The sequence below is a fragment of the Narcine bancroftii genome, chromosome 1, assembly GCF_036971445.1.
Source record: "Narcine bancroftii isolate sNarBan1 chromosome 1, sNarBan1.hap1, whole genome shotgun sequence".
Lineage (NCBI taxonomy): Eukaryota > Metazoa > Chordata > Chondrichthyes > Torpediniformes > Narcinidae > Narcine > Narcine bancroftii.
Window position 1 is genome coordinate 301016611 of NC_091469.1, and position 15374 is coordinate 301031984.

The 15374-nt window shown below is 37.8% G+C and overlaps 1 protein-coding gene across 2 annotated transcripts in view; it reads right to left on the bottom strand.

Annotated features, from left to right (window-relative positions):
- Positions 1-2285: 2285 nt before the first annotated feature.
- alkbh3 (alkB homolog 3, alpha-ketoglutarate dependent dioxygenase) overlaps positions 2286-15374 on the bottom strand; it is a 41529-nt gene continuing 28440 nt past the window's right edge. For both annotated transcript variants that reach the window (XM_069905778.1, XM_069905788.1), the window contains 4 exons: positions 13084-13172; positions 12763-12972; positions 7985-8083; positions 2286-3738 (listed from right to left, as the gene is read on the bottom strand). In XM_069905778.1, coding sequence (XP_069761879.1) covers positions 3661-3738; positions 7985-8083; positions 12763-12972; positions 13084-13172 — 476 coding nt within the window. In that variant the 3' untranslated portion in view covers positions 2286-3660. The remainder of the gene's footprint in view (positions 3739-7984; positions 8084-12762; positions 12973-13083; positions 13173-15374) is intronic.

The window sequence follows — 15374 nt, forward strand, 5'->3', positions numbered from 1 at the left end:
TGAAGCAGTGTCTTCACAATTCCTGCTGAGCTCTTGAATCTTCCAAAAAAAAGCAACTTTGCCTTTTCCTGTTTCAAATACATATTTCTGTAAATGCACTCAAACAAAATCTCTATAAAAGGGGTGGATCTCTACTTTATAACAAAATACATCTCAACTTGATGGATAAGTTGTTAAAGCTGAGTTGTCTGTGTGCAGTTGGAGTGTAAAAAATGACTTGTCTGTTTTAAAGTCAAATATTTATTACAGCAAGTCTCCAAATGGAAACATTTTTTTCTATTTCTTCATGGCAGATCAATGCATCTTAGAAGGTCGGAAAGTATTAACACTTTCACTTTGAAACCGTCTGCAAAGATTGACTTGAGAGCTACTAGCTTTGACATTTATAATTTCCATTTCTCTTTCGTAAAAAAAAAATTCACAACAGCTTAGCAACTTCCCCAAAGTGGCACATATGGGGCTGTTAAGCCAGCTCATAACCGATGACAAATGTTAACCGCAACCCACTATAAACTGCTTCATGTTTGATTGTTCAGGGTAAAATGTCCTTCAGCTTAATAGATTAATAAGATCATAATTCTGGATCAAAAATAACATGTGACTTGTGTAACGGATGATAAAACCTGCATAGAAAACAGGGTATTCCAGGGTTACATGATTTGATTAGACAAAATGCAAGCAGTGCACAAAATGAACCCTTACTTCTGGATACATCAAGAACAGAATGGAAATTATAATGAGGGAAGCTCTGTAGTTATTTTGATGAGTAGGACAGATTGAATGACCTCCTCCAGCTGTAAGGACCTTGTGTTCCGTTAGTCCATCAATGATTCATTGAATGGTAACTTTATTACACTTGATAAATGGAATTGCTTTTAATGTCTGTTTCATTAAAAAGAGTTTGCCACATTATTATAATATAGTTCTTTGACCATTTAGGTTATGAACTCCCTGTTACAAATTTCAGCAATGCTCAAATGGGAATTGCATTTTTCAATTATGAAAGATGTGCCATTTGAAATTAAAAGGGTTTACATCTCTCAAGATAGGGTTTTAAGAAAGAAGGCTGGCAGGCACAGAATTGGGGAGCAGGTAAGTAAGCGGTGGGCGAGGAAGGATTTGCCTGTCAGAATTAGGGCCGGTGGTCAAAATGAAGTGGCAAATGACTGAGTATCGGGGGCCAGAAGCAAGAGGGAAGGAAGTATTGGCCGGTGTGAGGGAAGAGACCCAAATATTGGAAAATCCCCAGTGCAATTTCAAATGTTGTAAAAGTCATTGTCACATTTCAATCAGCAGGAAGTCCATTTTCAACTGCATAAAACTGAAACAGAATAGTGCTATTGAACTTCGAGTCCAATTCAATTTTAGATACTCGATTTTGAGGCTCAAATCCTGGAGGATTAAAAAAAAATTAAAAGTAGAACATACAGTATTTTATTCTTAAGTCTATTCGAAAGGGATTCTTCAGGGAAAACAAAAAAAATGGCAGGGTCACAGGGAGATAGCCAAACACAGGAAACACTTATGGATTATGGGGAGAAGGCTGGGCAGTGGAGCTGAGTGGAAAAATGGGGAGATGACTCAGCTCACGATTAAATGGTGGGGGGAAGATGATGGATTGTGCAGCCTACTGCTGTTCCTGTGTCTTGCGATAATTGCTCATCAAGGGTATTCTTGAGCTACTCCTAAAACAGTGATGTCAACCAAAGCAGCATGGAAAAGCCATTGCACAGATGCCCCTCTTCAAATCAAACATCATCCAGATCTGGAGAAATATTACTCTTCTATCCTTACCAGAGAGTCTATATTCTGGAAGTTCCTATCCAACTGCATATTGCAACTGACTAAAAGGTCGGCAGCTTCTTCAAGAAAACAATTCATCACCACAAGGGCAAAGTGCCTGTGACAGCCCCATTCTGGAAGAGTAAAATAAATTCATAAAGTTTGAGGCTGGTTGGACTTTTATCATTGAATGCTGCTACGGATGAAAATGCCAAAGTGCCTGTGACGTCGCAGGCCAAGTTACCAACCCTCTGGTGTTTATTCTTGTTCTGAGAGTTGGCGCCTCCATACCAGGCAGTGATGCAACCACCCAGAATGCTCTCCACGGAACACCTGCACAAGTTTATGAGAGTCTTCAGTGACATATTGTAAGGTAAAAACATCATGAGATGGGACCGGAGAAGGAGTCACCCAGTACTAAGGAGTAACAGAATGCAGATGTGACCTTGTACACTCAAGATAAGCTTTGCACTAACAAGAATGATGAGCAGCAGACTAACAGAGAAGGGTAGCAACAGTTTATTCATTGGACAATGTCATGGTATGATAATTTACTAAGTACGTATCCTGAGGTATAAAAAAACACCATTTTGCTGATAACGGCAGAATGCATTCTCCGACTAACTTTGTTAGTCGCAAGTGTTACAATCCGGTAATAAAGAACAAAGAACCCTGATTTCGACTCAGTCTGGTGTTTGTCTCACTCATTCATGAACAAAGCAGACCTAACAATATCGAATCTCCTTAGACACCTCACAAAGTATAGACACTGGTGAGCCTTCTTTGTGATTGCATCAACATGAAGGCTCCAGGACAGATCCTTGGAGATGTTAACGCCCAGGAATTTGAATTTCTTGACTCTCTCCACTACTGAGCCCTCTATGAGCATTGGATTGTGTTCCCCTGACTTCCTCCTGAAGTCCACAATCATCTCCTTGGTTTTGCTACATTAAGCACAAGCCAGGTACATAACAAATGAATCCTCTTTGATAAATTAATCCTTCTCAACACCCAAAGTACCTTTGAGTCAAGACCTCACTACTTCAAGATTGAAATAAAAATCCCCCTGATGTCAAATATGGGCTCCATGTTTCTTGTAGATTGTAATAGCATTATGCTTTGAAAAACTTGTCCTGCATTGATGAACATTTCACTGTGGAATATATATTAAGTGACATTTTAAAAAAAATCACAGTTTGGAATAACATTTATTTGATGTGCCTCACTTTCAAAATGTATTATGTTTTCATAACCTTTCTTGACATTTTACATCACTGTAAAATTAAATGAGTTTTCGAGCATATTTTCAGAAACTTACTTTTATAATTGTTTTCTCTTTCCAAAATCCATCAACTCCCATCTGATTCAATTTCAAATTATTGAATTGTGAAACTCAATTTTGGTTTTCAAACACCTCAGCCTTTAACAAATATTGACTGGATTCAAGCATGGTTTCCTCTGAGCAACTCTTTCCAGATTCGTACAGAATTAGAAATCTTTATTCCAAAGTTGTCAAAATGTTCTTGCTTACAGAGCTCAGAAATGACTTTCCAACACTGATAGGATTGAGGAATCAACTTAGATTTTTCTTAAACCACCAATAGTGAAACCTTTGAGGTATTAACATACAAGCCCAATGACAGAGAATTGTAAACAGTAGCAGACAAATTCTTAAACATATTGGTATGAACTTACTTTGTGTTAATGGCAATACTAACCTACATACGATTTTTTAAAAATTCTAATGTGGTGTCCAAAGTTCCTCCTTTCAAACAAAAAAAAATTAAAATCCAATTTGTCTCCTGTTATTTAATTTATTTCCAAACATTTTTTTTTGCTGCAAACACATCTTCATTTGTAACATGATCTTCAGTTTAATCATGCCTCTGGATAAATTGTTCTAAATGTCAGATTTATTCGTGGATTCCTATCGTGGTATTCTTTTGGCACTCGATGCTGAGAACAATAAGAAAATATATTCAAATATTAATAGTGCTGATGTCAAGATCCCTTATTTTCTGCATTCTTATCTAATAACACCCCACTTACTTTTTCAAGTCACCATTCAGTTCTCCCAAGGTATCTTCCTCTTGTTTATGAATTCACTCTCCATCTTGTTTTAAGTTATCCCCTTCAGTAGTTTTTCTGCACTCATTTTCTCCCATTAACTACTCCCTCCAAATACATCATCTAAGGGCTCATTCTGTCTCTCACCTAGTCAGAACAACATTTCTATTGCTCCACCACCAAACATTCAAGAGACCTGTGTATTCTTCATTACTCATATCCCCCTCCATCTTAATGACACCAATTTATTCATAACCCAGAATTCGGAGAAAATCCTCGTTATTTACAGTTGTTCATTGAAACTCTTAAACACCCAGACTTTGGCTCTCAACTCTGAAAAACAGCTTGCACTTATATCAGGGTTGTCAAGTACATCAATAATTACTTTGCGGTTCCTGGTCTATTCATCCCTCTCTCTCATCTTTCCCTCAAAGACTGCCTACATTTGTGAGTGAAACCTGTTCTTATTTCACCTGTTTGATCATGAAACCACCCCCCCAAAAAAAAAGCTGTCCTTAACAGCTTTGAGCTTCATTTTCCTAAAGACTTTAGTTGGTTTACACCCAATCTCCAACTGATGATTTAAAAAAATGCCAGTGTTCTAACCCACACCACACTTCCAATACTACTTTTCAATCTCTGCTCCCCCCCCCAAAAAAAAATCTCAAATCTCTTCAGTTTTTTGCTCCTATCAATCAGTCATCTTTTAGACACCTCATTATATTTCTGGATATTAAGGAAATCAAATTATTTGTATCATTGCAGGGAAGTGGCACCAAGGTAAAAAAAAATATATCAATGATCCTACTGAATGGTACATAGTAACAAGGGGTCAAACAGCCTTACATCTATTTTTATTTCTTAAGATCTTATTTTGTATCCTAATTCCTCGGATACTGTATTCTCAAGTTTTGGAATTTCTTCAAAAATTATGTTTTCACTCCTTTAAACCCTCCTTGAACTTTTTTTTTCAAATAAGCTTTTGGTCAAAAGTACTAATATCTCCTTTGGCTTGAATCAAACTGTCCATTTGTAGTTCTTTGAGGCATATAGGAAAACTTTTCTGTTCTAATGTTGCAGTATAAATTTTGGCCAGCACACGATAAAAGAAAATGGTGTTTAATACAACAATTTAGCATGCTTAATCTTAGTGTTAATCACAGCATTACTCTAGCCTGCAGACTACAAGAGCAGATTTATGAAGCCACTAATTTGCTGGTGCCCACAAGAGCAAATGAGAGACAGCTTGCATTTGGCCTCAGGATCTGTGATTCACACGATCGACAGTCACTGTTGCACTACACATTGCCGTTTCCCTGGCAATGCCACATATGTGCAAAAAGCTGAGTCTGCTCAAGTTTTATTGAAGGATGCAGGCAGCTTCTAGGGATTCATGGTTTATCTTAGGCATTTGATTGGTGCCAAAATATTAATGTGAAGGAAATTAATGCATTAATCATGATGGTTAACTGCAATTAATTGGCAGTTCTAAGATTAAAGTAATTTTTTTAAAGTTGTGAAGAGATAATTGGAGTTGGGAATTTCACATTAGTTTGTCTGTGCCTGGAGTACATAGTTTGAATTGTTTACTTAATAACATCCCGAGGAAATTTAACATTCCACCCAGCATTTTAGCTAAGAATTGACCATTGCAAGACAGCATATTTTTAGACATTAAAATCCTTCAAAACAATAATATTGATGAAACCTTTTAACATCTATTCTATGCAGTTCAATAAGGATTAAATTATATGAGAATATTTTGCTGTTCAAGCCAATAATCACAAATGTGTTTTAGAAAGGTTCAGTGTCATATGCAAGGTAATTAATCCTCATCAAGTCAAACCAAATACAGTTCCATTGCTATTGGACAATAGTATGCTACCAGGTTGGAATATAGTTACAATTAATAATGGCTCACTTATTTTAGAAGGTACATTTCAGGAGCTGGGCACAGCTAAAAAGAGTGCATTCCAAGGGGGATAGAGGGCCTTCCAGAAAGACATAAAAGTACAGATGTTGATCAGGAGATTCCCCAGTAGGTGCATCTGCTTCAGAGGAGGGGAAAAGAAAGATCAAGGCAGCAAGAGTTGTCGAGGACTCTACAGTGAGGGAAACCAACATATTTACATGAAAACTGAAAAACAAAGGTCTTTTAATCCATTTGCCTGCTCCACTATTCATCAATATTATGGGCTAATCTTTTACCAAAGTTCTACGACTTGCACTCAGCTCTTACCTTTTGTTTTCCCAACATCCAAAAATATAAAGGCAGGTTTGCATGGTCAGAGATGAGACTGCCAATTGCTATGTTATCTACCACAAGACAGATTGAAAGCCATCAATAGTGGTGGCAGAAAATACTGAAGCAGGGGGTGAAAAGCTAAACATTGTGGTTCATATTGATACTGACAACATAGAGAAAGGGCTGAGAACCTGCAGGCAGATTTTAAAGAATTACTGAAGTTTAAAACACCTAAAGTTTAGAGTAGGTCAAATATAGCAATATCTGAATTACCGGATGCCATGTGCCAGGAACTATAGACATCGTGGATGTTGGATAGGAGAATGGCTTTGGATTCCTAGTACATTAAGCACAGTTCTCTGGGAGGTGGGATTTCTGCAAGCTAGGTAAGTTCCAAACCAAAAGAGCAGGGACCAATGTTACCTGGGCTGTTTTATGGGTTTGGGAAATTTGATTTGATGGAATGGGTGGGCGGGACCAACAAACAGCATGAAAAAGGACCACAAGTGATGCATTGAGAGAGATGGACAGCATTGCACCAAGAAATACTACTTCGATGGAGAAAAACAAGAAGTGTAGATGCTGGAATCTTGAGTGGACAAAGAAAAGCTGGAGAGCTGCAGCCCATCAGACAGCATTTATGGAGGGAATTTTGTGTTGGGGGCACTGGGACAAGACTAAAGTAGGAAAGGAAGATTGGAAGTTTAGAAAAAAAAAGAGGGTGGAGGGCTGGGGAGAGGCCAAAGATGATAGGATACTTGACAAATATAGGTGACGAAGTGGAGAGACAAGTAGTACTGAGGTGGGGGAAGGTGGTGGAAGGGTGTCAGAAGTTGAGCAAAGTAGAATGGCAGCAGGTAAGGACTGATAGAAACAGAGGAAATGGATCTGGGAGGGGGTTACCTAAACAGAGATGTTTGCATGGCAATGGTGAAGTAAATTGAAATGGCTAACAAATGGAAGATCTGGGAGACTGAGCAGATCGGTGTTCAAGAAAGAAACAGAGCCCCTGATGACCTCCTGATGGGGAATGCTTATGTATAGGGATGAGATGAGGCAATGGGGGCCAGGGAATTTGAAGATCTGAAAAAAGGTGGAAAGCGTTAACGTTGTCATGGATGGTGATGGGAAGGGATAGGACAAGCAGAGACACCATAGTGTTCAGGTTTGAGGAGATGAGTTCAGAGGGATAGCTGCAGGCAGGAACAAGAGGTCAGCCAGGACAGACCTGTTTGTGAATCTTGGTGTCCATCTTAAATAGGAGAAGGGCTGGTAGGAATTACAGAGACTCTTGTAGTGATGCAAAAAGAGGATGTTCTGGAACAAATCAAGTTCATATTCCATTTGATTAGAGTTAAGTAACAACAGAAGGTGCCATCACTCAAATGGTAGTATTCAATAGGGTAGTAACTGGGTGGATGCATATAGAGGAGCAAATTTTCAGGGAATTAATAACACGTGCACAAAACAATAGCGATGACATGGGACTTCAACTATTCTAATACAAGGTGAAAAGAGGGAGATTTTTTCATTTGAGAGAACCTTCTTGACCAGAATGTTATAAATATCGAGTCCAACAGCTTAGGAACAGACCTTATACTCAATGTTTGCAGCTGCCATCAAGCTCACTTTTACACCAAATCCATTCTTAAAAACTAACTACAATTATCATTTAATTTGCTCTGTACATCCTGAGATTTCATAGGGTGTAAGTGTTTTTTTTTTCCTCCAACAATACCAGTCCCTTCCCCCTCTGTCTCCCCAGAAGACCATGAACCTACTGAATATTAGTTTAGGTGAGCTGGAAAATTATCAGACCCATGATGAATAAAGCACATTTATTTATGAAATGGACTGCAACATCTGCTGTTTGACTTTAGAGAATTTTACCTGCCAATCCTTCTGGGTTTTCCCTTCCATTACCAACAAACATCCATGGGTTAATGGAATATGAATTCTTTCTGCATATGTATAATCTCCTTTCTCTTCCTGGATGAAACAAAAGAAAGATGATGAAAGAATTTAAGAATATTGTAATTACTCATGATATTTACAGAAGATATATTGCTTTGAAGCGAGATAGGTCATCAAGACACTTTGCACCTCAGTCAAGTAGGTTTTTATTCAAGTATTTTTTTTAATATATGAAATGCTTAAAAAGTGCACAAACAAATTAAAACAAAACCATTTTTTCTTGGGTTATAATAATTTTTCCCCTGATTTAATCACACCAGTGTCCAGGAAATAAATATTTAATTCCTGAGACATGGAAAGTAAGTTATATTAGTCACCCATGAAAACTTTTGAAGAATCTAGAGCCCATGTAAATTTGATGGTGCCATTTGTTCCTGAACCACCTGGCCCATACTTAAGAAACCACTGTGAAATGTGTTTGTTAAATTTAAGTTTAGACATCCAGCACAGTAACGAACCATTTCGGCCCATTACTTCATGCCATTCAATTACATCCCATTGACTTACAACACGTGGTACGTTTTGAACGGTGGGACAAAACCCACGCAGATATGGGGAGAACATACAAACTCCTTACAGACAGTGCGGGATTCAAACCCCGGGCCTGATTGCTGCGACAGTGTTGTGCTAACCGTGCTCGTTGTCTAACTTAATTTCCTTTGAAAAAAGCTTATGTTAATATTTTGGGGTTTCTGTTTATGTTTCCAGAATAATAATTGGACTAATTTTCAAGCCCTGGCTACCAATAGATATGCCTAGGAAATACAAAGTTTTCTGGTCAAAGTTTAACTGACAATTAAAGCACTGACAAGTGACTTTTGCAAGAAACATCATGAAATCCACAACCTCAATTGATACATGTTAAATAGGTGCACCAACTCTGAACTCACCTTATTAATGATGCAAAAGAATGATCTAAAAACTAAATAAATAACTATAGTCAAGGGAAAGGAAAATCTGCATTAAAAAAAATCTATTCTCTAATACTTGAAACAAAGTGTAATCCATTTAATACATGTTAATACATCTGCAGGACAGCAGATAATGAATTTACAAAACTTCATTTTCCATATAATTCACATTTGCACCCAACAAAATTTTTACTATTTCTGAATGTTGAATTTGAGATTGTTTCTTTTCACATAGCACACCTATACAGACAAGTCAACATAAATATCCGGGAATTCAACAAAACAAAAATATTTTTGTAGCAAGCGTGGGTCAGCACATATTTTCTTCTGGGTCCTAACCATTCTGCAAATATGATTCCTCAACCAGGGAAAATAATGTCCCTGCATCAACCTATCAAGCCCTTTAAACTTTGGAGAATTCAGTCTTAGTCGACTGAATATGTCATTACATGGAAAATTTACCATCACTGGAACCAATCCAGTAAACCTTCACTGATTCCCTCTCAGCCACCTGTATCCTTTCTTTGGCAAGGAGGACAAAACTACTGCAATTCCACATACAATCTCAGCATGTCCTTAATTAATGGCAGTAAAACTTCCTAACTCCAGTATTTTAAGGTGGGGGAGGGAATTTAAAGGAGATTTATGAGGCAAGTGTAGTGGCTTGGAAGTGGTGGAAGCAATGTTTAAGACATATTTAGACAGACACGAATACGCAGAGAATGGATAGACTATGTTTTAAAGAATGGCAGAGGGAAAATATTTTTAATAGTCTGAAATATATACAAAGCATCTCAGTCATATAAAAGTAAGAAAAGATGTACTGTACCTACATACCTAGCATTCAATCATTCAACAATATATTGTGATATTGCAATTACAAACATGCTTACTCCTGAACAAGCAAATGAGGGATTAGTGAATCTCTGATATTAAGCCTTGCTTCATAAAAAATAGTTTGATTAGAGCTATCCTAACATTTCGTATTGTGATCTGCAACATTACCATTCCCCCTCCTTTCAGCTGCCAGAATAATGCCACCATGATGTGCACATTATGAAAAACAATCACCAAGCTTTAAAATTTCATGCCCATGTGGCTCAAAACTGTAATTAATTTTGGATTACCCAAGGGAGAGGAGGCAATGAGAAACAAGAGTCTGCTTCTCTCAGAAATTTGCCTGAAAAATGTTTACATTTCCCTCAACTGCACCCCCCCCCCCACCCCCCCAAAACCAAGGATATCCTCTATAAAAGCCAGTGCTGCAAACATCCCATCTCCTTTCCATTGGAGAAGTACAGTGTGGGCTTTTTATTTGAACCTCTCACAGTTAATGAAACCATGCAATGATGTGTTTTATTAAAACATTTTCATTAACAATGAGGATAATAACATTACCATGCAAAACCAAATGTTATGAAAACACTTTTTAATTACCCATAACTTTTGAACATTCCTTTATCTGGCCTCTAATTCTTCACATTTTAGAACTGAAGTACTTTTTGTACTGCAATTCTTAGTCTTAAGCATAATAAGGTTTAATTGATTTAACCACAGGAAGGAACATTTTTTTTCAATCTGGAAAAGCTTTTCAGAGATATCGGCAAAGACACTTTAAACCAACATTTAAGTAGTTGCCATGGAAACCTTCAGCACCACATTAGATTTTCCTTGTATTGTCAGAACCACCCACACAATTTTCCACTATCTTTAAACAAAATTATATGCTTACTTATTGTTTTAAAAGTAGCTTTGTCATGAGCATAAAAATTTGATGCTTTGATCTATTAAGGTTTTCAAAAAGGACTGTAAATATAGACAATACAAATCAATTCAATTTCTGATGAAGGAAACATTTACTGTATCTTGAGACCAATAAACCAGGCCCAATTAAATGATGCAGGTTTAACTCTTCTGATTGTATTTAATTTTAAATTATTAAGTTACCAAAATATGGTTCTCTAAACCTTTCCAACCTTTGAACTTGTCCAAATTTCTTTTAATGTCGCAATTGTACCTATTTCTTCTACTTCCTCTGGTCGCTTATTCCATATACCTACTACCCACAGCATTGAAAAACCTGTCCCTCGGGTCCCTTTAAATATTTCCCCTTTCATCTTAAACCTATGGCTTTTCATGTTACACCACCTTGCTTTGGAGAAAAGACTCACCAATCAACCTTATATCCTTTATCGTTACATAAATGGGCGGCAGAGCTAACGCAATGGTTGCACAATGCTGCTACAACAGCTGCAACTGGGACTGGGGTTCGAATCCCGCACTGTCTGTAAGGAGACTGTATGTTCTCTCTGTGTCTGCACAACTTTCTTCCGGCTTCCTCCCAACCATTCAAAAATGTACTGGGGGTTGTAGGTCAATTGGTGTGCTTGTGCAGCATGGGGTCGTAGGCCAAAAGGGCCTGCTACTGAGCTGTATGTCTAAAGTTTAATAAAACAAAATAAATAAATCTCTGTAAGGTCACTCCCTCAGTGTCCTTTTCTCCAGGGAAAACTGTCCCATCAAATCCAGTCTCTCCTCATAACTAAACCCAGAAATATCCTTGTGTATTTTTTCTGTACACATGAGCTAATTCACATGCTTCCTAATAGCCTGGCGACCAGAGGTATACACAATATTCTCGGTGTGGTCTAACCAACATACCATGCAGCTTAACTCTTGTACTCAGTGCCCCGTTCGATGAAGGCAACCATGCCATGTGTCTTCTTCACCACCTTGTCTATTATTTTCAGGGGACTATGCACATCAATCTCAGGGCCCCTATATTCTAGTACATTTGCCAAGCCCTGCCATTTAATATGCAAGTCCTGCCCTGTTTAACTTCCTAAAGATCATCACTTTGCACTTATCTAAGTTAAATTCCATCTGCCATTCCTAGGCCCACTTTCCCAGATGATCTAATCCCACTGTACCCTTAGATATCGACCAGATCACCAATTTTGGCTTCACTATCACCAGTTCACATTTCACTATCGAACAGATCACCAATTTTGGGGTCATCTGCACACTTACCAGTAATGCCACTTAGATTCTCATCCAAATTGTTAATATATATGACAAACCACAGGGGACCCAGCACTGATCACTCCAGGACATCACAGGTTACAGGTCTTCAATCTGAAAATACAACCTCCACATCCACCAAGCCAATTTTGCATTCATTTAGCTGGCTCACCCTGGATCCCATTGGGATTTCATCTTGCAGGCCAGCCTCCCATGAAGGATCATGTCAAAAGCCTTGCTAAATATCTCGTAGTCAGCATGTACCATGCTGCTCTTGTCAAACCTCTTGGTCTCTTCTCCAAAACACTTAATCAAATTTGTGAGATGTGATTTCCCACACACAAACTATGCTGACCATCTCTACCATGCCTTTCCAAATGTAGATGAATCATGTCTCTCAGAATCCCCTTCCGTAACATAGCCACCGCTGATATTAGGCTTTCTGGCCTGTAATTAATTCCATGGATTGTCCTTGGTACCCTTCTTAAATAAATGTACAATATTAGACAGTTTCCAGGGCATGTTTAGGGAAGGTTGAAGGGATAGGAGCTAAACACAGTCAAATGGTTGTATATTAGTTAGACACCATGATAGGCATGGGCCAAGGGTTTTGTTTCTGTGCTATACCACTCTGAATTAATCAGAAAAGAATCATAAGTAAAAGAAAACAACTTGCTTTACAGGAATCAAGTAAAACATAGTTATAATGTCATGTCCAGTGTCTGCAAATTAATTTATATATTTTTATAAATGTACACTTACTGGAGGTGGTTTTTTCCTCATTTCAAAGTTCCTGGTTTCCCCAAAGCTGAGTGATGCAATAACTGGGTTTATTCCCAGTGATGGCTCATCGTCACTGTGCCAATCAATGCTGTCCTTACAATTTCGATACAGGTTGCAAAGAAGAGAATTAAAGGTGTGTCCAGTTATTTCCTGAATGAGATCCTTCAGCATCGTCAATAGAGGATGCCACTAAATAGAACACAATAGCTAATCACCTAATCATATACAAAAAAAAACCTGACATGTTCAAAGAGAGATAACAAATGGAGAATTAACTTCAAAGCAGGTGAAATAACATACGTGAGGGTTTGATTTCATAGTTGAGTGAGAGTATGTGTAGGGGAGATCTCCATACCAAGCTGTAAGTCTTGGTTCTTGATATGGTCCATCTGTAGCGCATGAAACATTTACTGGTGTAAATGACAATCGTGTACTTGATCCCCTTAAAAAACTGGATGTACATAACACCAAGAAAAAAAATCAACCGGCAGAAAACAGCCACAATTTTTAACGAGGTTCATATTAAAAGACTGCAAACTGCAAAAAAAGAAAAGGACATTTTCTGAGGGGAGTCTACAGTTTGACTGCGAGGCCAAATGGAGATTCTACAAGATTCCTGACATTGGCAATAAAATAAATAAAAGTCCCATCAAGTAATATTGAAATATTAAAACAAAACAACAGCACTCATTTAAAATCTTATTGCAGCTGTTTTAAAACCATCAGGTTTGGGGCAACATTCAAAAACATAATGCCAGCAGAATTACTCTCTCAAAACATTAAGCCATGCATTATTTTGGACAGTGCATTACACATTGAAAAGAACTCCATGGAATGTTTTCTTTAAAATGCTGGGACAACTAAAATTATTCACAAAACACTTCCACGAGGATGAGAACAGCACAAAATGTTAAGCTGGTTTCATAGAACATTGCTATGCTGCATAATAGGATCCTGCTTCAAAACAAATTAAAAAAAAACAGAAGACAGTTTATAAGTTTGAACAATTCAAGTCATTGACATCTTTATGATCCAGACAAAGCAGCTCAATGCTATGCAGTATTAACATAGCAATTTAACTAAAGGCAGAATCATTTGATGAAAAGTACCTATCAAATATTGGACATTACTTTGCAAATTATATTTATTGGTGTTCACAGAGCAGTTTATTTAATCACAATACTGACTCAGATGGGGTACTAAATGCAAAATGGAGCACATTCTAAATTCATGCCCCATTAAAAAAAAAAATCAGTGCACACATTGAATTCAAATATTCAATAAAAGCATACTGATCACGTTACTAATGTACTTTTTCATAAGAAAAAATGTTGAGATAAAGATTGGATGACAGTTAAAATAAAGTGGCAGGGTGAAGGCCAATCTCATTCTCACTTTCCTAAATGACTGAAAGTTAATCAGATATATTTCAACGATTAATTGTTGGTACTTGGAAGGAAATCCTAAATTCAGGAATTTCACCTCATTAAGATGAGTAAATGCAAAATTTCCTCCAACTACAATTTGCTAGAGTATTTAGAGGAATGCATCTCAAAGGTGTGGCCACCCTTCATGTGGGTATCTAAAACAGACAGTTCCCGCTACAATTCCTAGCAACAGACGAAGTCCAGCAGATGATGCAAAGAATCATATCTGGCAAAAAAAGAACATGAAAAACCAGTCAAAATCAGTTCTTCACCACAAGATCACAAGTTGATTGTTGTGGAGGCGTCATATGATATTAATACCACTGAGTGACGGGATGCAGTTCACAAACAAAATTCTCCACATTGGATTACAGTTTTTTTTTCATGTTTTGAGACTCGGGTGATTAAACTTTTTCTATTTCTCAAAGGCTAGAGAGGAATTTATGTCAGCTGAGCCTTGGCTTTCTGAAGACAAGAACATTTGGAAAAGGTGGTAAAATTTAAAAAAAATATATCTATAGCAAAGCAATTGTGGAAGAGAAACAGAATTAACTTTTCAGTTTGAAGGCCTTTGTAAACCAGAAAGTTCAGCATCTGTTTTTTTTAATGTTCAATTACTGGTAAAGAGAGTAGTTTTATTCTCTTGCAGTACAGTGAAAGCTAAATGCAATAAATGTTTCTTCAGCTAATTTGGACCTTATGGGGAACAAGTGGGACGGTGTGATGAGGGTTTGAAAATTTAAGATGCCATATTGCATTAATGACAAGGAATAATGAATTTTGTAATGGCTAACTGAAGTGGTGAAAAAAATGGCGGCGCTGCCAGAGCTGGTGTGACGGCAGTTCAGGGAGCAGAGACACAGCACTCCCCCTCGGGGTCCAACTGGCCAGTCAGAATGTCATCAGCTCGTACAGCCTGTTAAAGGAGCCGATGGTGGTTTATTTTAAAATCCTATGACTGCAAGGTCTAGGCTCAAAACTGCAACACCTATGTTTGGCAGCAGCCTTGAGGGGTTACAGACTCTGGGGAAGCAGAGGACTAGCGCAGGGCATCAGAAAATGGGGACACTACATCTGAGAAGGAGATGACCCTATGGGATGGTGATCATGGCGGCAGACCAGTAAGGAGCTCTGAGGCTGAAGAACACACAGCTAGTGGGCAGG